The 26,013-nt window shown below is 43.2% G+C and overlaps 1 protein-coding gene across 1 annotated transcript in view; it reads right to left on the bottom strand.

The window, feature by feature from the left end:
- Positions 1-931: 931 nt before the first annotated feature.
- Positions 932-26,013, bottom strand: part of LOC137437235 (uncharacterized) — a 36,010-nt gene continuing 10,928 nt past the window's right edge. Inside the window, exons 2-8 of the mRNA XM_078766259.1 lie at positions 23,112-23,180; positions 22,393-22,503; positions 10,012-10,862; positions 7,129-7,327; positions 5,488-5,547; positions 4,192-4,323; positions 932-2,127 (exon numbers count right to left, since the gene is read on the bottom strand). Of these exons, the coding sequence (XP_078622385.1) occupies positions 1,082-2,127; positions 4,192-4,323; positions 5,488-5,547; positions 7,129-7,327; positions 10,012-10,862; positions 22,393-22,503; positions 23,112-23,180 (2,468 nt within the window). The 3' untranslated portion in view covers positions 932-1,081. The remainder of the gene's footprint in view (positions 2,128-4,191; positions 4,324-5,487; positions 5,548-7,128; positions 7,328-10,011; positions 10,863-22,392; positions 22,504-23,111; positions 23,181-26,013) is intronic.

Here is a 26,013-nt window from a genome sequence, read left to right as displayed (position 1 = left end):
AAATTTTAAGTAATGTGAACTAAAGCATATTATAATCCTCTCAAAGCAAGATGAAAGCCAAAGATATACATAAATATTTTCTACATAATGCAAGAAAATATTTCTTTTAAAGCACAAAACGAATCCCTTTTCCTATCATCGTTGTGCACGCACAAAAACTGAAGAGCATTTTCAAAGCAAGACAAATGAAGAGGAAGAAACAAGTCCTTTTAAAGCTCTGAGGTCGTGTTACGTGGAATAGGACAGCCAGCTTCAATGTCCGGTCCGATGAACATTATACTCTGAGGATCTGGTCCTTTAAATGATGGAGGGAATTTGAAATCGAAGTTTGTCAATGTGCCCGTGTGGAAGCACAGTAAACTGCAAGTCAGAGGGTTGTATTAGGAATAGTTAATGGGGATAGAGAAGATCGAGCGTATGAATGAAGGATTACATGAGATGATGGTGCACAGCTTGCCAGTTGCCCTGGTTGGAAGACTGATCAAACAGCCTCACGAAAGAGGGGGAGTAAAGAGGAACGAAGGAGAGGATGTGTACTTTTAATTCCATTACAACATCCAGAGTTTGCAAACCTCTTCCAGTTAAACATTAGGTCTTATCATCACCCTGACGTCCATTTCACATGTACAATAACGAGGTCAATCCATCTTGAAACTGTGTGTTTGTGAGTAGTTTGTTCATCTTTTATGACAACTTCCTGACATAGAGCCCATATTGCTGAAATAATCTGAGAAGCTTCTTCTTCTTCATCACAGAAGAGTTTTGACAAGAGTGGGAGTCATTTGACTTGGCAAGACACCCTGCAAATAATATTACTTTCAAATAAATGGTCTCAGATCATAACATTTTCGAAAGAAAAGTGATTTATTTCCCTTTTTATTCGATTTTCCTCATTCGACAAATCCCGTTTATTTTTTAATCTTCGATTTTATATCTTTCCGTATGCCAAGTGATCTAAAAGGTGGTGGTTGAGTTTTGGGAATTTTGTTGTCAAATGGTAAGGGTCTGCTTTCATGACATTAACGTTTAAAAAAAAAAGATTTGTGGAGTTATAGGGCGCATGTGTTAACCTTTCACACTATTATATGCTCAAAGGAGGCGGTTTATTGGCATGACAATGCAAGTGCGTTGTTAGGCCTGATTTCTGGTGAAAGGCTTTGCCACAGAGCTCACAAACAAATGGGCGCTCGCCGAGATGAAACTTCTGGTGCGCCACGAGGCCAGATTTCTGATGAAAGGCTTTCCCACATTGCTCGCATTTGTAGGGACGCTCACCTGAATGGAATCTTTCATGAGCCACCAAGCCTGACCTTTGGTGAAAGGCCTTTCCGCATTCCTCGCACTCAAACGGACGCTCATCCAAATGAAATCTTTCATGGACTACCAGTCCAGATTTCTGGTGAAAGGCCTTGGGACAATATTTACATTTAAATGGCCGTTCACCGGAATGAAATCGACGATGAACCACTAGGCCTGATTTCTGGTGAAAGGCCTTGCCACACAACTCACACTGAAATGGACGTTCATCGACATGAAATCTTTGATGAACCACCAAGCCAGATTTCTGATGAAAGGCCTTACCGCATTTTTCACACTGATAGTTCCTCTCATCCGTATGAAACTTTAAATGGGTCACCAAGCCCGATCTTTGCAGATAGCCTTTGCCACATATCATGCACATGTGATTTCTTGTGCGTTTCTCCAAGTGGCACTGAGCATGTGTGCCGAGATGGGATTTGCTCTTAAAAGTCTTATCACATTCCGTACAATCATAAGGTCTTTCATTCGTGTGGCATTTCAAATGGATTGAAAAGTGAGATTTAAACATGAAGGTCTTACCACATTTATTGCACTCATAAGGCTTTTCTTGAGAACAAGTGGAGTCCGTGTGCGTCCTAAGGTGTGAGATCAAGCCCGGTTTATTGTTACAAACCCGACCGCACGTCTTGCACTCAAAATCGTTTTGACCCGCTCTCCCCTTCAGCAGCACCAAGATGGTCTGCCTCGGCTGCATCTCGGGTGGCTTCGAGTAGGGATGATGGCTGAGTACTTCATTGACAGTGTGCTGCATGTCCTCTGGGCAAGTGTTGCTCGACATTTCCGTAGATGTTAGTTGAACCTTCACCTCTGCAGGCATGCAAATAAACAGTATGAAACGATCATTAAACGTCATACCATACATTACATGTTGGGAACGTTAAATACGAGGTTTTCACAGGCAAAGAGCCACGATAAAAGAATGACCAGTTTCTAATATATTCAGGAAAATGAAAAATACGAGTAATACCCACTCCTTGGGGGAGCAAAATATGGTGTCGATACACCCTCACCCCCTCCCTCGGGCAGAAATCAGTGGTTAAACCAAATGCACTATTCCATATTGTTACATTTGTGGGGAGTATGCAATACCTTAGTCCAGGTAGAACGGTATAGGTAGTGTGCTCCAACTGTCGTGAAGAAGAAGAAACCCCATGTATCATAGGTAGGGATCCGGTAGACCGTATGTCGTGTAAGCGCGTATCTTCGTTCCCATCACGAGGGGAGGGGTTTGTTAATTAGTTAGGGATTATGGGTAATTAATCCCCTGTATGTAATGGCCTCTGTTATTTTTCCTCTGTTCCTTATGACACCAGCAGCACACACACACACACATAGCAAGAAATCTCGCATTTATAACAAAATAAAACCAACCGAAAACAGGACATTGAGCACTACCGCCGATACCACCGACCTGGTAATCACAAAGGACCGATTGGTCCGGGATTGATTGGAGCAAGGACTGCTAAGATGGGAATATGGGATTGGTGGAGGAGGCACGGATGACGTCAGAGCCTTGAGCATAAAAGAATGCTCTCGCCGACATTTTTTCTTCTTGGCTGCTTCTTGACTTCCTCGCATCTTCTGGCTTTGGTGGTGAACGGTCACGATTTCATAGCTCGCTCTACTTCGGGATTTCACACCGAGCGGTCGGAGTTCCTAGCGCTCCTGCGCGAGGGGAATTCATTGACGAGCGGGGGCGAGTGGAACAGGCGCGGGCTGCTGACTTCGCACTCGGCGGCGAAGGACGCGGACTGCACAGGAGGCCACGTTCCCGCTCGCGGCCTGTGGTTCCCACGCAAGGACATAGAGGCCTGTGACGAACCGGGACGATTCCTGACAAGGATTAAGAGCCGCTCAGGGCTAAGTGCCCACAAACGAATGCATTTATTTTCACAGTTATTTTTCCCTTTGTCTGTATTCGACATACGAATCTGTATGAGGACGTCCCGGTTAGGAATCATCGTTTTTTAAATTGTGCATTCTTTGTTACCAGCATTTCTTTAAATAAAGCCGGTATTTTTGTACATTTTAATTCCGTGTTGGTGTGAATTAATCATCACAGGTGCGAATATTACCGGTGGACCCGTAAAGGTAAGCGCTCGCGGCTCTTCCCCCCCCCCTCCCCACTCTTCCCCCCCCCCCTCCCCACTCTTCCCCCCGCGCGTATAACGAAGGTCCGCCATTGGATTGAATGCCTTGGAGTTTAAAGCTCATTTGGTTATCCGTGTCGCCCTGCGGTGTTTACTACAGGGTAGACATACGACAATATGTACAGGCAAAGATTTCAAGGCGTCTCCCCAACCTCACGGGGAGGGTGTGGCGGTATTTCATGCCCATAACCTGACTCCAGGTACCCTGAACACATCTGTAGAATTTGATGGAGATCGGCAGAGCTGTTTTCGAGTATACAAGGTACATACATACACACCTACATAATACAGTACTGTGCAAAAGTTTGGCTTATTTTCACTGCCGTGGTGCAACTCCCCATTAAACATTTGTGAGAAGTTGGAAGTGTGCAATATAGGTCGATAATAATTGAACTTTCACGTCATGAAGTTGGTAATGACATAATAGGGTGGGATATGCGAGGAGGAGAGAGAGTTAAATATTCCACCATTTTAATGATTTAAGAATGCACTCTTGCTTTGAAGAATGGGAAGAAAAAGGGGGTGGGGGGAGAGGGTAGGATAGAGAGTTGGGGTGGGGCAGGGGTTGATGGGCAGAGATTTGGGAGGGGAGAGGTTGGAGCTTTGATGGGAGGACATTGGGGATGGAGAGGAGGGAGCTGAGGATGACTACAAAGACAAGACGTGAACACCCCCAGGGTACATTCATTGCAGTCTCAAGACATGGTACAGGTGTTCTCACCAGTCTGAAAAGGTGACCCTGTGTCTTCTGCTTCATCTTTGATGGTGGGTTGAGCTTCAACCTCACAGTAATTGGTACTTGACACATCTTCTTCAACGTAGAAAAACTCTTTGGACTCAAAGTTCATCTCACCTGGGGAATAAATCATTGCAAATGGAGATAGGGGGGGGGGGCGGGGGGAGGGAGTGTTGGAACCCTCAAAAAAAGAATACCTATGAATTACAAATAACAGATTGGAAGTTTAAAAAATAAATAAAATATCGAACATTGATGAAGGAGAATCATACTGCAGTATGCATCGTTACGGTTCTGTGAAACCGTAACCTTTCTGGCAATGGCACGCAACATACGGGCTCCCGAGTTAGTTATTTCTTTATTAAATGTTCCAGATAGTCCTCCGTTATGTCTGTTGGGTTTCAAAGAGAATATGCGTTGTGGGATTAGCGAGGGTTTCCTCCATTTTGTTTAAATTATATCTCCTTAGAGAGCCGCGAAGACAAGTGCAGCACAAAGCACTGAACCGACAGCCCTATAAATCATACAAATCGACAAAATCCATAGGGTCAAAGTAAAGTCAGTGTCTAAAATATATCATTGAAAGCGTCACAAGTTACCCAAGTGTCTGTTAGGTGGTGTATTGTTACACCTGCCAGTTTGGCCATCAATCGAGTACAAGACATTAGGGTTTTATGATATAAAGTAACGTGCACACAGCCAGGGCTGGCAGGATAGCCTCGATCCCTAGGCGTACGCACCCTCACCTCTAGGCTGTCTAGCCTGGGTTTGAATATCGGCCCAGCTATAAACTGTCACCCTGGTGTTTTGCAGGTCGGGCGATTCGCTTGTCCACGTATGTGTTGCCCTTCAGATGGATGCAAAAATGGGTGTCCCATCTACCGGCACGAGTTGGTGGATGTTAAAAGTTCCCACAGTGTGCTTTGCGAAGAGGAGGCGAGCTATCAGCGGCACCCTGAACAAATTACAAATTCGTGCTCTAACCTGCAGAGGGCACCGCATCAGTGGCACAGCTGCACCCTCAGCCAATGACGCTACCCCACAGACATGTGGTGCATACTAACAAAGGACAATGATGCTACCCCAGTCCCCAGCCCATGATGACTTCATGAGTGAGAGGCATTCTCCAGCACGATGCGACAAGTCCACGAGGTCTGTACTTGCGCTACCGGCTGCAAAATGGATTCCTTTTGAGAAAGCAAGTCCGTGAAGTGCAATAAATCGTCTGCTGCGAGTAAGGGAGGACACAACCTTCTCCGCACTTTCACAACTCGAACACACCTGCATCGGCAATCACCGGTTCACATTCTCCCATCTCAGATTTAATTGCATCCATCAAACCTGCAAAGATAAACACGCAAATTCAAAAGGAGAAACACATGTTCAATATACTTTGATGAAAGGAATGAATACAGTGCAGGGCTGGACAGGAAGACGAGATCTTCAAATCATGTCGGGATACATAAGATGTCGAGAAAAGGCAAAACAAAAGTAGAACTCGTGCATTTCCTCCAAGGAACACAAACGAACAGAGATGAACAAAATGAACATCGAGAACATAAACATAAAACATCAATGCATCGAGAACTCGAGCTTCCTCGATTGTTACCCCTTAGCTTACCATGTTATCCAAGAAAATGACCAGCTCACGTTGTGAAGTCATGACTCATGACTTTCTACATCTGCCACTGAAGGTGTGCGGCGGTTACGTTTTCAACCCCTGTCTGTTTGTTTGTGAACAGGATATGTCAAAAAGTTGTGGACGGATTGGGAGAACATTTGGTGGAGAGGTTGCGTGTGTGACGAGCACGAAATTAGTACATTTTGCTGAAGATCCCAATCTGGATCTGAGAATTTTAAAGTAATTCTTCTGCGTAGAATGAATGAGCGATAGGGAAAAAACGATATACGTATAGCATGGTATTCTAAACGTCGTGGACGGGTTATGATAAAACCTGGTGGATGAGTTGCGTTGGTGACAAGAACAAGCCGATTTTGGTTCAGGTTCGAATCCAGATCCACCCCATCAGTGGGATACAAAACGTGAACTGTTCAACCTGGCGGAGGTGTTTGTTCTCTACCGAGTGCAGTTCTCGTTGGTAATGGAACACACCCCAGCCCAGGTGTCGTGTCTACAAGCACAGCAAAAGTGAAAGGGTTTGACCCATTATATCAACAAATGCCTTAGGAAGGCTTATTTGATTTATCCTCAGATTCCCAATTGCAACTTCCAAGCCTCCTCCAAAAACTACAAACACCATCGACTCCGACTCGCAAAGCGTGAACTCCGAGGAAGCTAAACCTCGACACGAAATGGTTGTTAATAATTGTTTATCGTGTTGCTCTTTTGCATCTTTCAGAACTACTAAGATCTATACGATACACAGACTCGTAATCATATCAGTCGAAAATCTGGAGAAATGATTCCTTTAACATTCCGGCTGAACGGCTTCCTCTGATTGGGCAAACAACGTATCATTCTCAAGAACGTGTAGCAGACTTTTTGTTCGAAACAACAACACCAACAACAACAGCCTCATTCGTAACAAACATAACGTAAACTTCATTTGTGCAAAATATGTTCATCACCCAACGTTGTGTATTCGCCGAATTAGCCTAAAGATCATATTTATGGAAGATTTTGATGCCGATTGTAGTCAAAGAGGCTCCTCAGATTCATATGATAACATAATTATCGAGCAAGACAACAACAACAACAACAGAGAACAACAATAACAACAGCAGAGAACAGCCGTCAACAACAACAACATCAACAACAACGTAAACTTCATTGCAAGTCCTAAATTGTTGTAAACGTGCATAACGCAAGTCATGTAAACAAATCCTGATCTTTCGGCGATCGTTCAGAATGCCATCGACGGAAGATCGATAGAGATAAAACACCCGATATTTTACCCGTACTTTTAAGCTTCGATTTATTTGTCGTTGTTGGGTCCGTCGATGGTTGTTTAATAGTCACTTCGTCCTTTTTTTCCGCGCTGGGCCTCAAACTGCGGAAACAAGGCCCGCGGTCCCGTTCCGGCCTGGCGCCGCGTAACCGCGACTTCCGTGCCGCAGATTCGTTACTCCGGCCTACCTGGCGCTTCTTAACCGCGACATCCTTGCCGCGGATTCGTCACTGCGCAAATTATTATGTATTGACTCGAAGATTCGTCTGAATGTCATTTTATTTCGGAGAAACGTGCGTGAGTGATTTAAAGTTCATTTCTTTTTTTGGTTGGTAATAGGCACCAAGGGGACAATAAGGCCGATAGTGATAACACAGCAGTGAATCAAAATTTCCATTTTTTAAATCGGAGTTACTTCACAATTGTAGTTTATCTACCAATTTGAATCACAAGATTCAGCACTGTCCGTGTATTTTTCCAAATAATAGTAATACTTGATCGCCGTTCATTTATGAGTTCGGACCGCTGGTTACATCACTTGCGTGCAGAAGAACTGGATTTACTGTCCGACTCAATAAAAAAAAACCCTAGACAGCGATCTCGACTCTTCACAGACAAAACCAGCGCAGGCCAAAACATCTATCGTGTCCATGTAATGAAACATCAACAGCGCCAATTAGTGCGTCCATTAAACACCACGTGACACCTCATCCCTTCAGAAAGGTGAGAAGTCAAATGGAATTGGATTATGGAAGGTCAATGATGTGTATTCAAATGGATGAATTAAAACGACAATAACATCAAAACAAGCTGTCGAGTATAGAAATACTCGACACGTATTCTTTCAGAAAATGTATAACGTATTTACAAAGTCCAATTACAGATTTTCGCCTCTTCTTCTTTCGAGTGTGAATGGCGGATTCAGTCAGGAGGCTCTATATAGACCACTTAACGAACTCTCCGGCAGGAGCTGACAAATTCCAGCACACTTTATCCATATACGTATATATATACTGTATATATATATATATATATATATATATATATATATATATATATATATATATATATATATATACATACATATATATATACACACATATATACACACACACCCAGCCAAAAAACTGTGCATTTAAATATCGTGTACGAAAGTATGTATACCCGAATATGAGATAATAGGATTAAAAGCCTGAATGTAAAGAAAAGTAACACACACGGTTGAAAACCTTCCAATGTATCACGGGACGTGACGAAAGGGACGTGACGCGCGGAATCCAAACGGGACTCTCCTCAGAATGTTCGTGATTTGGCCAAGAGCTTGACAGGGACGCTATCCCACAAGCCTTCCACACCTGTATGATATTCTCAATGAGGCGCAAGTGCACACCTGTAATCACTCAGGAGGACATCCCTGTTACTGTGTTTGGGACTTTAGCCGATGATCCCTGTTTTATTGAACTTGCCACCGTATTCAGACTTTGTGACATTTTGTTAACATGTTTGGATGGTGATTTGACTAAATGATTATTTCTTCAGTCTGACTTTGTTTTTTCTTCTTGTGTCTCATAGTCTAAAAATAAATACTATTTATATCCATGCCCATTTTATTTTTGGGGTGAGTATAGTTACCTTCGTCACCCCTGTTTGTTCGTCTGTTTGTGAACAAGATATCTCAAAAAGTTGTGGACGGATTCGTACGAAATTTGCTGGAGAGGTTTGGTATGTGAGGACGAAATGGTTAGATTTTGGTGAAGATCCGGATCCAGATCTGATAAAAAAAATTAGTTTTTCTTCATCATTGAGAGATTGGGCAAAAAACGATATTTAGCATCATATCTCAAAAACGTTGTGGACGACTTATGACAAAACTTGGTAGATGAGTTGGGCATATGACAAGGACGAAATGCTTAGATTTTGGTGAAGATCCGAATCTGGATGAGAATTTGTTTTATATGGACCCACCGTTTGGAGAGGTCCTGGGCTGAAAGGATCGAAAACTCGATGAGGAACGGTGGTCAGCTGATTATCAGTGCAGTCAGGAAACCAGTCAATTCCTTACAGGTTAAGGTTCTTACTTTAGGTAAGGGTGGTATGTTTTGAGGTTTACAATTTAAATAAAGTTGAATATAGGATGCTGTGAAATTAACATCATTTACAGCAATCCATTAAATTATATTACGTTTTATTAATAGCTGATACTGCATGGTAGATAAATGGAATTTTGAGGAACATAAATGAAAAAAGGTGTGTGTGTGTGTGTGTGTGTGTGTGTCTGTGTGCACAATATGGAGGCACTTAAGCACCGAGATTAATTTCCGCAACAAATTTTGTGATGAAGTCAATACCCACAGCAGTCCCTACAGTACACAGAAATGATACTCTTGAATACTGACACAGCCCAACAGGTGCTCTGCTCAGCATCAAGAGTCCGATGGAGAGCCGACAAAAAAAAGTCCGACAAAAGATTGTTAGGCCATTCTTTTTGAAGGTGTGCAAAGGAATCAAATTCGACCATCATCACGTAATTTATTCAAGAAAGCATCCAACAATGAAACGCTTACACAGAGGCATTGTAAACGACTCAAGGACATTGTAAACAACTAAACAACTCGAGGACAGCACTCAAGGAATAATTTAAAAAGAAAACAATTTTTCTCAAAAACTTTCATACAAATTAAAACTTTTATCCAAACAATCCTTCCCCACACACGGTCGGCATTAGCTGTCAATCACTGCATCTGCTTTTACTTCACGTTTGATACAATAATTTAAGCTATAACTTTCGCAACATTTCTAACACATTTTATGCACAAACGGGCATCACAGTGTACAATAACACGAAGGTAATGCAAAACGTTACTTTCGAAAGATCCCAGTTGCAGATTCAAGTGGCCGTGAGCAATCTGTGGCGGATGTGGTATTTGAGATGTTTCTCAAGGACAGATTTACGACTGAAGGCCTTGCCACACTCTGTGCACTCGAACGGTTTCTCACCGGAGTGGCACCTTTGGTGGATGTCCAGGACGGATTTACGACAAAACCCTTTTCCACACTGTAAGCATTTGAAAGGCCTTTCTCCAGTATGATGCCGGATGTGCGTCATCAAGCCCGATTTCTGGTGGAAAGCCTTACCGCATTCTACACATTTAAATGGACGCTCGTCTATATGAAACTTTCGGTGCCTCACCAGGCCCGACTTCAGGTGAAACGCATTGCCGCATTCCTCACACACAAAGGGCCTCTCACCGGTATGAAATCGCAGGTGTGTCAGCAAGCCTGATTTCTCTGCAAAAGCCTTACCACATGTCGTGCACTGGTGCGGTTTAATGCGGTGGTCACCCATGTGACACCGGAGATGTTTCATCAGGTGGGATTTGTGCATGAAGGCTTTGTTGCACTCATTGCACATGTACGGCCTCTCACCCGTGTGACTTCTGGTATGTGTTGCAAGGTGGGATTTATGCATAAATGCCTTCCCACAATCATCGCACTCAAAAGGTCTCTCTCCTGTGTGGCACCGGAGGTGCGTCAATAAACGGGATTTGTTTTTACAAACCCTGCCGCACGCCTTGCATTCGTAGCTGTTATTAAGACCCCTCTCCTCCACCAACGTGAATGAAGTTTGGTTCTGCTGCGTATCTGCACGTTTGCAGTAAAGGTGACTGCTTTGCACCTCATCCAGGGTGCTCTGCATCACATCTTGAGATGGGAAAGTGCTGTCCTCTTCCAATTGGATTTCTAACTCTGCACACAAGAAAGGGTGAGGTGAGGGAGAGAGAAACAGACTCAGGTATACTTCAATACGCAGATTAATAAATCCAACACCTCTACCACGGTGGCAGGGACTGCCAAAGCAGTTTTATGAGCAAAGAAATATACTGGGTGGTTTACCATTGCCTTCCTTATGGTTGTAGGTGTGGCAGGAAGCTGGCGATGACGCATCACTGGCTACAGTGATGAATTATTTGCAAAAGACATCGTGAGATTGTCCACTAGCAATCGACGCAGGCACACTGGTCCTTAGCTAAACATCCGAAGTGACAGATGGCATACTCAATGAAAACCTCATGTCTTAGAAACACCAGCATGACAGTTTATAGTCTGGTGGGGGAATTAAACCCAGACGAGCCAGCGCAGAGCCAGCTATATGAAACATTCGGTGCCTCACAAGGCCCGACTTCTGGTGAAATGCATTGCCACATTCCTTGCACACAAAAGTCCTCTCATCAGAATGAAATCGCAGGTGTGTCAGCAGGCCTGATTTCAATGCAAAAGCCTTACCATAGGTAGTGCACTGATGCAGTTGAACTTAAAAACAAATTCAGTTATACTTATAAACACTGAGGCGGGCATCCGTCGTGACCATTGAGCTATCCTTTCAGCTCTTGCGTTTGATAACCAGATTAACTACGATGGCACCCGTAGAGCGCGTAGTCTCGCCTCGCACGCTCATTCTGAACAAAAAAAGCTAGAGGACCTATCTGCCATTGTTCTGCATTGTTAACTGAACATGCTACTATTATGACCCAGTGCTATTATGGCCTTCATACCCGTATTATCCATATACCCTATTATGTCACATACTGTATATTGCAATTATCCGTAGCATTATTGATTGATTATTAAGATATTTAATAACCACATTTGTGCGCATTAAGGCTAAATTGCGTCAATGATGGTTAATATGAAAAAAAAAAAAATCAAACTGTATTCCCAATGGCTTCACATGATCTTCACAAAAACTTGAACCAAATGTCACAAAAATCATATGTATTGAGTTTCGCATCGATCTGTTAAGTGGTTCTGCCGAAGAAGATTTTTTTTTAACGTTTTTACCTCCGCCACCAAATGTGGATCGAGGGTATGTTTTCACCCCTGTCTGTTTGTCTGTCCGTTTGTTTGTGAACAAAATATCTCAAAAAGGTGTAGACGGATTCGGACGAAATTTGGCAGAGATGTAGCGTATGTTATAAGGATGAAATAATTAGATTTTGGTGAAGATCCGGATTTGGATCCGGTTACTATAATTTTTAAAGTGATTCCTCACCATTGGGAGATTGGGACAAAAACGATACAAAGCAGGATATCTCAAAAAGTTGCGGACGGATTCGGACAAAATTTGGCAGAGATGTAGCGTATGTGATAAGGATGAAATAATTAGATTTTGGTGAAGATCCGGATTTGGATCCGGTTACTAGAATTTTTAAAGTGATTCTTCACCATTGGGAGATTGGGACAAAAACGATACATAGCAGGATATCTCAAAAAGTTATGGATGGATTTGGAGGAAACTTGTTGGACAGGTTGTGTGACAAGGAAGAATCGATTAAATTTTGGTGAAAATCTGGATCCGGATCCAGCCAGTACAATTTTTTAAGTGATTCTTCACCATTGAGTGATATGGCCAACCAGGCGGAGGGTATGCTCTCTACTGAATGCCGTTCTAGTTATTATATTTTCAATCCAATATGGCCACCAGACCACATGACCGATGACATCATAAATTTGATTCTTCACTCACATAGGATCGTAGATCAGATGTATGAACTTTCAGATTTTTAGGATAAAGATTTAAATTCAACCAATTATGTCTGGAATACCACTTCACTGATGATGTCATCTAGGCCTCAAGCTGAGGCCTGAAATAGTGCCCAGAAAATGAGTTTCGTTCCGAACTCGTGGGACTACGATTTCTATGCATTGTTTTATTGTATACAACATGCCTGACCTTGTGTTAAAAGTTTAACTCTGAAATCCTGCCAGTTTCCGTGAACGATCACGTCAAACTGGGTCATGTAGAGTCAAAAAGGAGGATTTTTAGCTCCGGTGCCGAATTTGCGGCCTGGTATCTCCGTCAGTACATATAATTCAGCCTCGGAATTTATGCTCGGCACAGACCTCCCATGGTTCTGTGGCCCTGTCAGTTTTGAAGGCTCTTACTTACGCACGCATCATACAGCGGAAATGTAAAAAATGTACTTTTGCGTACGTACCTACTGTAAAATTCAATGAAGTTCTCCGAAATTAACCCAAAATATTTTTGAAACCATCAGAGATATCCTCTCGAAAATGGGTAAGCTTGGCATATGGAAGGGATACTGCTTATTGATGACGTTTCGTGGTTGTCTGGAAAACAACGGATGAAGGGGGCGACACTAAAAATGCCTCCAGATGCATATGGGGACCGCATGATGACCAGGGATAGCATAGTGAATGTAGAGTAGGGAAGCTTGGTATTATGGTCGGCGGTATGAATCCGATGAATACATGATAATCCATTGATACAATAAGTATCAATCCATAGATAATAATAAGGCACACACCTGAAATAAATCGCATGATAGTTTATTCACCGTCGTGTCAATACGCAAAGACGCAGGCTTCGATGTATGCGAAAATTCTGAATGTCCACGGGCTCAAGTAGCACAAATCCTCTTAAAATTTCAAGGCAATCGGATGAAAATTGAGGATTTTAGAAATTCGACAAAGTTGGTGAACTTTTGCCTATGTTGACATATTGACCTTTTGATCCCAAAAACAATAAGCTTCTTGCTTATGATCAACTCTACCATTTGGTGAAATTTCGTGAAGATCGGTTGAAAATTGTGACCTGTAGGCGCCTGACTGACAGACAGACAGACAGACAAACAAACACACAGACAGACAGACAGAAAAACAGACAGACAGACAAACAGACAGAATAACGCACAAGATCAAGCAATATACTTGAAAAATCTCGGGTAGAATTAATCAGCAATTATTTAGCTCGGGTAGAACAGCAAGGTGATAGTGAGCATTTTAGTATTAAAATTAGTATACAGTGCACGTTTTTATGCCTCCACAGGACGGTTGTCCGTCCGGTTGTCGGTCTGTACCAGACTTTCGTTTCCAGAATAACCGCTTATGGGATTGGGTTATTGGTATGAACTGTAATAATTGGTATGATAACAAAATTGGTATGAACTGTAATGCAAAGATGAACTGGTTCGATTTTGGGTTGAAAAGGTCAAAGGGACCATGGTCATGTGACCTTTAATTTAAAATCTTGGTTACCACAACTTGTGGACGAGAGAAGGGATTTCAATCAAACTTGACAGTAAATATCGCGGATGCTTCTTCATGGTGGTCGAACCCTTCCCCCTCCTCCCCCCAATGCAATTCGGGGGCAAAATCTTCCCCATTCTGTCCTGCTGCCCGAATTCGTCAGGTCAGCGCTTTATTAGGGTCAGAGTGCCGATTGGTCCCCAAGGACCGTCCCTTTCCCTCTTGTCCCTGTTTCTCTCTTTCTCCAACTCTGACGTGGCCCTGACTTCGTGAAGGTGGGTCACACCATCCTCGATGTGGGGGATCTCTGGGTCGTTTCTGGGAGATCGATCCGCTGTCTTTGTGTCAAAGGCTTGTTCGAGAGAACTGTCCGAAGTGATACAACAACAACCAAATTTGACACCACAATGGCCTGCTGTGCAAAGATGGACAGATTAATTTTTTGGGTGTAACAGGACATGTGCCCTTTGAAAATATTTTTGCAGATCATAACTCGAGTTTGAAACATCTGAGGTTTTACCTCTGTCATGTGACCTTTAATCGAGATCAAACGTAAACAGTGGGTTGACCGAACGCAGGCGGACGCATATCCAATATCACCCACCGATGCAGACATTGTACAACAGAGCTCGTTTCGTCCCACCCTGCACAATAACTTGGGGTATAATTAGCAGTGTAGGTAGATCCTAGACTCGTGGAGGTAGATCCTAGACTCGTGGAGGTAGATCCTAGACTCGTGGAGGTGTATCCTAGACTCGTGGAGGTAGATCCTAGACTCGTGGAGGTAGATCCTAGACTCGTGGAAGTAGATCCTAGACCCGTGGAAGTAGATCCTAGACCCGTGGAGGTAGTTCCTAGACTCGTGGAAGTAGATCCTAGACCCGTGGAAGTAGATCCTAGACCCGTGGAGGTAGTTCCTAGACTCGTGGAAGTAGATCCTAGACCCGTGGAGGTAGTTCCTAGACTCGTGGAAGTAAATCCTCGACCCGAGGAGGTAGATCCTAGACTCGTGGAGGTAGATCCTAGACTCGTGGAAGTAGATCCTAGACCCGTGGAGGTAGATCCTAGACTCGTGGAGGTAGATCCTAGACCCGTGGAGGTAGATCCTAGACCCGTGGAGGTAGATCGTAGACTCGTGGAGATGTATCGGAGACTCGTGGAGGTGTATCGTAGCCTTGTGGAGGTGTATCGTAGACTCGTGGAGGTGTATCGTAGACTCGTGGAGGTAGATCCTAGACTCGTGGAGGTGTATCATAGACTCGTGGAGGTGTTGGTGAACTCGACGTTGACCAGATACTGTTGTCTGTTGGCAAGATTGTGACACTCACCATCCAATTGCAGCCATGTCTGCAGGCATTCACGATATTTATTCCATCTAAGAGGCGTAAACGGCGAAGTTATGTCATTCACGACGTGTTCAAAGTGCATGAAGCACTTTAAACGCGATTTTCCCGAGGCCACGACTAAACATTCAGCGCGACATGGGCGCCGCCATTTTGTATGTCATGTGACCTAAGCAAGTGTTCTGATAGGCCTGGATTCAAAATTAGTGCCTTTGATACAAGACAAAGTAGTGCGACATAAACGCGTGGAAAACTTTCAAACTGGCAGGATCTGTTAGTGAAACTTTTTGTATGTGCTACAACTCGGCACGTACTCAGATTACCAGTGATTATTTTTTAGTCTCTCTGACCTCGGAACGGGATTGAACGATACACGGTGTCAGCTTGAGGCCTAATCGTTATCACACTAAATACCACATGGGGAGTTGTTGACATATGCCAAGTTTAAATTTTTTTCGTTCAGCGGTTATGTTTTCACGCCTGTCTGTTTTTCTGTGTCAAGTATCTCAAACAAGTGGCAAAACTGCCAAATAAGTGAAATATTTGCAAGTTCTCTTACATACAAACTCAGATAAATATAACAAGAAACTTAACATCAAATCCTTATACTTCAAGCTTGGATACTAACATAAATGAGAAGTGGAATAACTTTCATGAAAATGTTGATCAGGCCACTATTGATATTCCTGGTGCTTTAAAAAAGAGATTTGCAGATGGGTTCGATGAGAGCGATGAACAAATACAGAATGTTTTGGATAAAAATGTGCAAAATCTATGAAACAATGTTATCCAAAAGAAACACGTAATCATCTCAATTAGGATATTTGCAAGTAAAAAACAGATTATGACACAAACTTCGCCACATCAAATATAATTGGTAGAACAAAAAGGCAGAAGAAGTTCAACAAATAGCTGGGGATCCAAAGAGATTATTTTCTCACACAAAACAAATCTATTGGGCTCAAGGTTCAACAGTTGCACCCATAAAAAGTGCTAAAGGATTAACACTGATCAGACAAAATCCATACTGTTTCAGGATAGAAAGAACATTTTACCGAACTGCTTAATCGGCCTACAACAGTCTATGAAGAGGCATTTCTTGCAAGAGTTTGACGTCCTGCGCAGAATTAATTGTCACTATCACCGGCAATTGACGAACTCGAAGCTGCCATCACATCTACCAACTAGAATGGCACTCGGTACATCTCCGCCAGGCTGAACTGTTTAGGTTTTGTATCCCACCGACAGGCCGAATCTGCATCTGGACCTTAACCAAAATCCACTCGGCTTGTTCTCGTCACCTACCCAACTCATCCCCCAAGTTTTGTCATAATCCGTCCACAACGTTTTGAGATATCATGTTATATGTCGGTTTTAGTCCTATCTCTCAATGGTGAAAAATCACTTAAGAATTAAAAAAAAAAAAGAACATATGTCACCCACAGGGTGAACCGTATCTTGCCAAAATGTGAACATGAGTGACTTGCTTCAGGTCACACTGAGGTGAACAGAACTGCTATCCACTAGAAGCGACTCTTTGAGGAATGTCTGCCCACGAGATATTCCGATGATAATCGTTCTAGAGAGTGACCTTGAAAAATCCGTTTTTTCGTCATGACGTCATCAAATGACGTCATAGCGTCAAACTAGTTATATGTTTGGAAAGCACTCAACAAGGGCTTCAATTTGAGGTACTACTCGATATGGTAACTGAAACTTGAAAATTTTACCTTTTGGTCAAAATTGAATGACCTTCAAAATGACCTTGAAGGTCAAGGCCGATCGGCACCAAAAACTAATCAACTGAGCGCCATACCACACCCTATATACCCACCAAGTTTGGAGATCATAAGATCAAAGTTACTCAAAAAATAAGGGTTTCGTAATTTGACCTTGGGGTCAATAATTTTCGACCTCCAGCGCTAACCATGAAGGTCAAGGCCGATCGCCACCAAAAACTAATCAGCTGAGCGCCGGACCATATACTACAATATTGTAAAGTTTCGAGCTGATTCGACTAACAATACTCCAAACATAAGGGTTTAGTTGACCTCCATGATTGGCCGCAAAGTGACCTTGACCTTTGACCTTGACCTTCATAATTTTGTGTGCTAAAGGGTATCTCTAAAAGACTCTGATATGCGAACTTACAAGAGTTTCCAAAGGGAACTGTGCTCTACAGAGTGACCTAAACAATGCGAACTAAAGCAATACAATATACATGAAAAGTGCAGTTTTTTCGTCATAACGCCGTCAAATGACGTCACATTGTCAAACTAGTTATATGTTTGGAAAGCACTCAACAAGGGCTTCAATTTGAGGTACTACTCGATATGGTAACTGAAACTTGAAAATTTTACCTTTTGGTCAAAATTGAATGACCTTCAAAATGACCTTGAAGGTCAAGGCCGATCGACACCAAAAACTAATCAACTGAGCGCCATACCACACCCTATATACCCACCAAGTTTGGAGATCATAAGATCAAAGTTACTCAAAAAATAAGGGTTTCGTAATTTGACCTTGGGGTCAATAATTTTCGACCTCCAGCGCTAACCATGAAGGTCAAGGCCGATCGCCACCAAAAACTAATCAGCTGAGCGCCGGACCATATACTAGATTCCCATGAAGTTTGGAGACGATCCGATCAAAGTTACTCAAAAAATAAGGGTTTCGTCGACCTCCATGATTGACCACAAAGTGACCTTGACCTTTGACCTTGACCTTCAAAATTTTGTGTGCTGAAGGGTATCTCTATAGGACTCTGATATGCGAAGTTACAGGAGTTTCCAATGACTCGATATGGTAACTGAAACTTGAAAATTTTACCTTTTGGTCAAAATTGAATGACCTTCAAAATGACCTTGAAGGTCAAGGCCGATCGACACCAAAAACTAATCAACTGAGCGCCATACCACACCCTATATAACCACCAAGTTTGGAGATCATAAGATCAAAGTTACTCAAAAAATAAGGGTTTCGTAATTTGACCTTGGGGTCAATAATTTTCGACCTCCAGCGCTAACCATGAAGGTCAAGGCCGATCGCCACCAAAAACTAATCAGCTGAGCGCCGGACCATATACTAGATTCCCATGAAGTTTGGAGACGATCCGATCAAAGTTACTCAAAAAATAAGGGTTTTGTCGACCTCCATGATTGACCACAAAGTGTCCTTGACCTTTGACCTTGACCTTCAAAATTTTGTGTGCTGAAGGGTATCTCTATAGGACTCTGATATGCGAAGTTACAGGAGTTTCCAATAATAACTGTGGTCTACAGAGTGATCTAAACGTGAAAAAAAATGATTAACCACAAACAAAAAAACAAATAAAACTCACCCACAGGGTGAACCGTATCTTGCCAGGGTTTCGTTGACCTCCATGATTGACCGCAAAGTGACCTTGACCTTTGACCTTGACCTTAATAATTTCGTATGGTGAATAGTATGTCTTCATGACCAACGCACATGAAATATTGAAAGATTTTGATGAGAACTGAGGAAATAATTTTTTCATGAAAATTCCGTTTTTTCGTCATGACGTCATCAAATGACGTCATAGCGTCAAACTGTTTACAGATCTGGGAAGCACTCATCAAGGGCATTCATATGAGGTATTACTCGATATGGTACCTACGATTTCAAAATTTGACCTTGGGGTCAATAATTTTCGACCTCCAGCGCTAACCATGAAGGTCAAGGCCGATCGCCACCAAAAACTAATCAGCTGAGCGCCGGACCATATACTAGATTCCCATGAAGTTTGGAGACGATCCGATCAAAGTTACTCAAAAAATAACGATTTCAACATTTGACCTTGGGGTCAATAATTTTCGACCTCCAGCGCTAACCATGAAGGTCAAGGCCGATCGCCACCAAAAACTAATCAGCTGAGCGCCGGACCATATACTAGATTCCCATGAAGTTTGGAGACGATCCGATCAAAGTTACTCAAAAAATAAGGGTTTCGTCGACCTCCATGATTGACCACAAAGTGACCTTGACCTTTGACCTTGACCTTCAAAATTTTGTGTGCTGAAGGGTATCTCTATAGGACTCTGATATGCGAAGTTACAGGAGTTTCCAATAATAACTGTGGTCTACAGAGTGATCTGAAGGTCAAGGTCAAAGGTCAAGGTCGACCTCCAGCGCTAACCATGAAGGTCAAGGCCGATCGCCACAAAAAACTAATCAGCTGAGCGCCGGACCATATACTAGATTCCCATGAAGTTTGGAGACGATCCGATCAAAGTTACTCAAAAAATAACGATTTCAACATTTGACCTTGGGGTCAATAATTTTCGACCTCCAGCGCTAACCATGAAGGTCAAGGCCGATCGCCACCAAAAACTAATCAGCTGAGCGCCGGACCATATACTAGATTCCCATGAAGTTTGGAGACGATCCGATCAAAGTTACTCAAAAAATAAGGGTTTCGTCGACCTCCATGATTGACCACAAAGTGACCTTGACCTTTGACCTTGACCTTCAAAATTTTGGGTGCTGAAGGGTATCTCTATAGGACTCTGATATGCGAAGTTACAGGAGTTTCCAATAATAACTGTGGTCTACAGAGTGATCTAAACGTGGAAAAAAAATGATTAACCACAAACAAAAAAACAAAAAAAATAAACCTATGTCACCCACAGGGTGAACCGTATCTTGCCAAAATGTGAACATGAGTGACTTGCTTCAGGTCACACTGAGGTGAACAGAACTGCTATCCACTAGAAGCGACTCTTTGAGGAATGTCTGCCCACGAGATATTGAAAGATTTTGATGAGAACTGAGGAAATAATTTTTTCATGAAAATTCCGTTTTTTCGTCATGACGTCATCAAATGACGTCATAGCGTCAAACTGTTTACAGATCTGGGAAGCACTCATCAAGGGCATTCATATGAGGTATTACTCGATATGGTACCTACGATTTCAAAATTTGACCTTGGGGTCAATAATTTTCGACCTCCAGCGCTAACCATGAAGGTCAAGGCCGATCGCCACCAAAAACTAATCAGCTGAGCGCCGGACCATATACTAGATTCCCATGAAGTTTGGAGACGATCCGATCAAAGTTACTCAAAAAATAACGATTTCAACATTTGACCTTGGGGTCAATAATTTTCGACCTCCAGCGCTAACCATGAAGGTCAAGGCCGATCGCCACCAAAAACTAATCAGCTGAGCGCCGGACCATATACTAGATTCCCATGAAGTTTGGAGACGATCCGATCAAAGTTACTCAAAAAATAAGGGTTTCGTCGACCTCCATGATTGACCACAAAGTGACCTTGACCTTTGACCTTGACCTTCAAAATTTTGTGTGCTGAAGGGTATCTCTATAGGACTCTGATATGCGAAGTTACAGGAGTTTCCAATAATAACTGTGGTCTACAGAGTGATCTGAAGGTCAAGGTCAAAGGTCAAGGTCGACCTCCAGCGCTAACCATGAAGGTCAAGGCCGATCGCCACAAAAAACTAATCAGCTGAGCGCCGGACCATATACTAGATTCCCATGAAGTTTGGAGACGATCCGATCAAAGTTACTCAAAAAATAACGATTTCAACATTTGACCTTGGGGTCAATAATTTTCGACCTCCAGCGCTAACCATGAAGGTCAAGGCCGATCGCCACCAAAAACTAATCAGCTGAGCGCCGGACCATATACTAGATTCCCATGAAGTTTGGAGACGATCCGATCAAAGTTACTCAAAAAATAAGGGTTTCGTCGACCTCCATGATTGACCACAAAGTGACCTTGACCTTTGACCTTGACCTTCAAAATTTTGGGTGCTGAAGGGTATCTCTATAGGACTCTGATATGCGAAGTTACAGGAGTTTCCAATAATAACTGTGGTCTACAGAGTGATCTAAACGTGGAAAAAAAATGATTAACCACAAACAAAAAAACAAAAAAAAAAACAAACAAAAAAACAAACATACAAGCTGACTAATACATCTTGCAAAAACTTCGTTTTGGCAAGATAAAAACAAACAAAAAAACAAACATACAAGCTGACTAATACATCTTGCAAAAACTTCGTTTTGGCAAGATAACAAGAGCCTAATCCAGTGATGCCCAGCTCTACAATAACTGGCAAACCTTAAACGCTGCCCCACGGTCCTATATTATATAGCTCGGAAGGAATCCAGCTGAATCAGAACTGCAGACTCCTGCTGTTGCTTCCAGGGAACTTCCACCAGTGACTGCATCCACCATTGCTGCTGCGAAGTAGTTTCAATAATTTCACGGGACACCACCACCCGCTGGATGGCCGTTGGCTCCCAAAATCGGAGAACTCATATGGCCTTTATTTCCAACAGTGTAAACATTGATGCCATACTTACCTTTGAGATGTTTAGCCTGGGTTTGAATCTCATAACCAGCTATAAACTTCCATGCTGGTATTTCACATGCAGGGCCAGGGATCAATGTTTACCTAGTCGTCGGAAAAACAAGCTAGAGGACCTATCTGCCAGCACTGGTTGTTTGGCAGATGTTAAGAATCACAAGTCTTATGTGAAGAGTTGACGAGTTAATGTCGGCACCCTTAAGAATTTACTAATTCCTGCCCAAATTACCTTCTGTCGAACGTCAAGGCTTAGCCAGCCGGTTCGTGAAAGACTTGGCCAACAAACATTCCCCAGCTGACCCCACAAGGTGAAAATCATTGGGACCTTTAAAGAAGAAGAAGAATCAAATCTCAACAATACTGAGTGCTGTTTGACAATCAAACCCTGACAAAACAGCCCAAAGGTAAGTGCACAGAATCTGCACCATCCTATCATATCGGGGAATGAAAAAATGAAAGCAAATAAACTTGTCTTTTCCCTAAAATCTCGACAATGGGGGATCATAAGCATAAGGTTTGTATGAAAGTCCGTACCTGCCCCAAAGCGAGAGACTCTGACCTCTTCCTCCTGCTTGATAACGGGCTGTGCAGTGTCCTCGCAATCACTACTGTACACTTCTTCATCGGTTAATGGCACACCTCCCTCTGTGGAACATCATTGTAAATGGAAAACTTCAGGTGACTGCAAGGTTTGGAAAAAATAAATAAATATATTCACTTGGTATAATAACATTTTCACATTCAAGTTGTACAACAACAACAACAACAACAACAACAGGCATTTTAAGGCCATTTTCCCTGCAAGAGCAGGGGTTAGCCTTGCGATCCCCATGACAATGTTCTCCATTTTGCCCTATTTTCTGCATCTCCCCTTGTTAACCCCCTGGCCCGCATTTCAAGTTGTACCTTTAACATTATTCTAATTTATCAAGACATTTTGCTCACAATGATCAAGTTTTATTTTTTGTGGGTCTCCGAATGGATGTGAAACTCGTGACGTAAATGTGCATTTCACAGCCAATCGGAGACTCACTTGGGGCATGTCATACCTGCCTTAACAGAAGGAACTGTGGGGGGAAAAAATCACTGAAGTTGCATTTTCTGCTCAATGGTGGATTAACATTCATACAAGGATCATGATCGGAGATAGTGATCCTCCCTTTTTGAAATTGCGACTTTTATTTGCCTTTAGTGCAAGCACCTCCATAAGGAATGAGCAAACATTTACAGGTAATGCATGGTTTGTAACTCACCTTCCGGTTCTCCTTGTCCGACTGACAGCTTAAATCCAAATGTCTCATCATGGACTATTTCCATTGCACCTGCAGACAGCAATGGTGATTAAGATTAAAACAGCGAGACCGACACACGAGGTAAGGTTCAAACGCACCGTATAGCCTCGTGTTCCACTTGTTTATCCCAGAATACATTTAATCCCATTAAACCAGCCTTACTACCAACCCAACCACACCACAACCAGAAATTGAGACCACAAGGAAGATCTTGTCTTCTGTTAACAGAATACAGACACTCCATGGAATATGTGGTCATTTTTTCACCCAATGAAAGATTCACGATTTTTCAACATATGAAAGATCAAATACAACGTGTGGATCAGGAATGAAGAGAACGAAAAAAGAAACAGTAAAAAGAGAGGGGGGTAATGGGAGGAACACATCAGAATAGAGGAAGAGTTGATGAAATAAGGGATGTGGGGAAGAATGAGGGCAAGGGGAAGACACATGGGGTGAATAATATGAACGCATGATAAAGCTCTATGGTTTGTGGATTACAGGTCACAGATCCTGGGATTTTGAGGTTTGGCAAAAGGTGGAAAGCGTTAAGGGATCATAGGGACTTTTGAAATGACGTCCGCCCGAGAATTGACGTCGGAGGGAGTGCGGACTGTATGGGCCGTGAGGACCGTGATTAATATCTTGTTTGTTTTGGTTTTCGTGCCACAAGATAAATTATACTAGATTTTTGCATCTATGTAAAAGGAGAAGCGTGTGTATGTGTGTTGTATCCACTGCCGCTGCTCACTTGTACTAACAGGGAATGGTATGAACTCGAGGCCTCTCATCTACGGATATTTCCCCGAGTCCAATTTGCATTCAGAAACAAGAAAATTATGGATAACTATCCTGGCATAGCCACTCTTTCATCTGAATACTGAAAAAAATTATGTTTAAAACACGATTCGAAATACAGAATTTGCGCTAGCAACGGCAGGTTAAAAGTGCCCGCCGAGCAGAACAGAGTCGATGTAAACACACGGCACCTGTAGTGGGGGGGCAAGTGGTCCTAGACAATGGGCCCGTAGGACTTTCATGATGAGAAGTTGCCACCTATTTAGATATGTTCTACATGTATGTCTCGGAACAGGAAAATTGATGTTGCCAATTTTGGAGGTCAAATGGCGGCCATTTTGAATTCCAAAATGGCTGCCATGATCATGCTTTTTTCTTCATTGAATACAATTATTGCTCATATTTTAAAAATAATATCAAAATTTTATCCCATAATATTGTTACAGACGCGGTTGTGGATGTTGGTTTACCGAGCGGTTTGGTATTACCGCGTCTGCACAGTTTACCCGATTATACTCGAACGTTGGCCGAGTCGCGCTACGCTAAATCAATTGAGGAAAGGACACAACGGCTGGATTAAATGACACGACACCAGGGGTACAGTTCTCAAGACCTCCGGAGGAGGTTATAATAGGTCGGAACGTTAGATTACAAGGACAAGAGAGACAGCATAGGAAGGTAGGCACTTAATCACGGTCTTATAGTAACCCCGACAGACGACAGATAAACGGGACAAGACTGACTCACACGGGGATTGATGGCAAGGAAGGGCAGGTAGTCGAGGCTCAAGGTGCACCTTGGCGCAGGGGCAGAATCGACCCGGTCCGGTCCAGAGATGCGGGAGGTCTCGTCGCGCTGGAGGTGGCGTCTGTTTCTCCTTCGTGGCTGAGGCGCATCTCAGGTCACGTCCGGTAAGTCGCTGCGTATATCCGGCGGGGAGTGACACGCCCTCGGCTCGTTAGCTCCGCCCCAGATGGAATCGGCCCGTTGCTTCTTATTGGGTGCGGGGGTTACCGGGCTCCGCCCTTGACGAGGGGCCGACAGTCAGCCCCTTCGTGGTAACCCCGTCGGCGCACATGGCCAATGGCGGCTAACCAAGCCGGTGTGAGGACGCACACTCCCCGCGCGCTGTTGTTGTAGTTGTTGTTGTTGTTGTTGTTTCATGGGGAAGATGGGAGGAGGTATGGGGAGGTCCTAAACTCACTACTGGTGCCATACAATCACATTCTGGTGCAACGAAGAGTCAGAATTAATGGAAACGAGTCCTTAACTGACATAGACTAAGAATAACTAGCAAGATGTCCGAAAGTTGTCTACGTGAGATGCGGTGGACCTGGGCACGACATTTAATGGGGGAAGAAGGGGAAGGTCGGTTCTACAGAGTGTTGTTTACAGACAATGGGACTAGGGAATGGGGGATTGGGGATAGTTGGGGAGTATTGGGGAAATAGGGGAATATTTACAAGCGGATATGGAGGCCAAATCCCATATCCGCAACATTGCACCCTTCTCTACCCTCGGGGCGTCCCGACCCGATAAATTTTTACCTATTTTAGTGTGGCACTCAGATGTAGTTCCCTCTACTATTAACTCTACCCTGAGTGCGACAGTTTTACAGATGTTCACAAATGAGTAAATATGTCCCCCTGCGACGTTGCACCCTTCTCCTCACAGAAACACACCCACAGGATAACCGAATCGTGGAAAGAATTCGCAAACTAAACATACAGCCGGTAGGGAGCATTTTTTTTACAAGACTATGCTGATATTTACACTACGATCCAGGACCTGTTTTTGGAGGAACACATGCAGATGTTAGAGAGAGCACGCATGCCAGCATCGATACACCAACCCACGAGTGCTCTGTGGCCTTACGGCCTTTAATAATGTGCAGAGCACCCCTTCCAAGCACCAAAAGCACCACCCCATCATGTACAGTCAGCACCATCCGGTGCACCAATAAAGTGTTTATAAATCACCGGTGGTGTCGCAGCCGGCCGATGTTCTGCCGCTGGTCTTGCCTTCGTGTGGTGCACTTGGCCTTCTTGCTTCTTTAAAAATAAAG

The sequence above is a fragment of the Myxine glutinosa genome, chromosome 12 (genome assembly GCF_964187855.1).
Source record: "Myxine glutinosa chromosome 12, kmMyxGlut1.1, whole genome shotgun sequence".
In the NCBI taxonomy this organism is placed as follows: Eukaryota; Metazoa; Chordata; class Myxini; order Myxiniformes; family Myxinidae; genus Myxine; species Myxine glutinosa.
The sequence above is the reverse complement of the archived record's forward strand: the minus strand, read 5'-3'. Positions and strand labels throughout refer to the sequence as shown.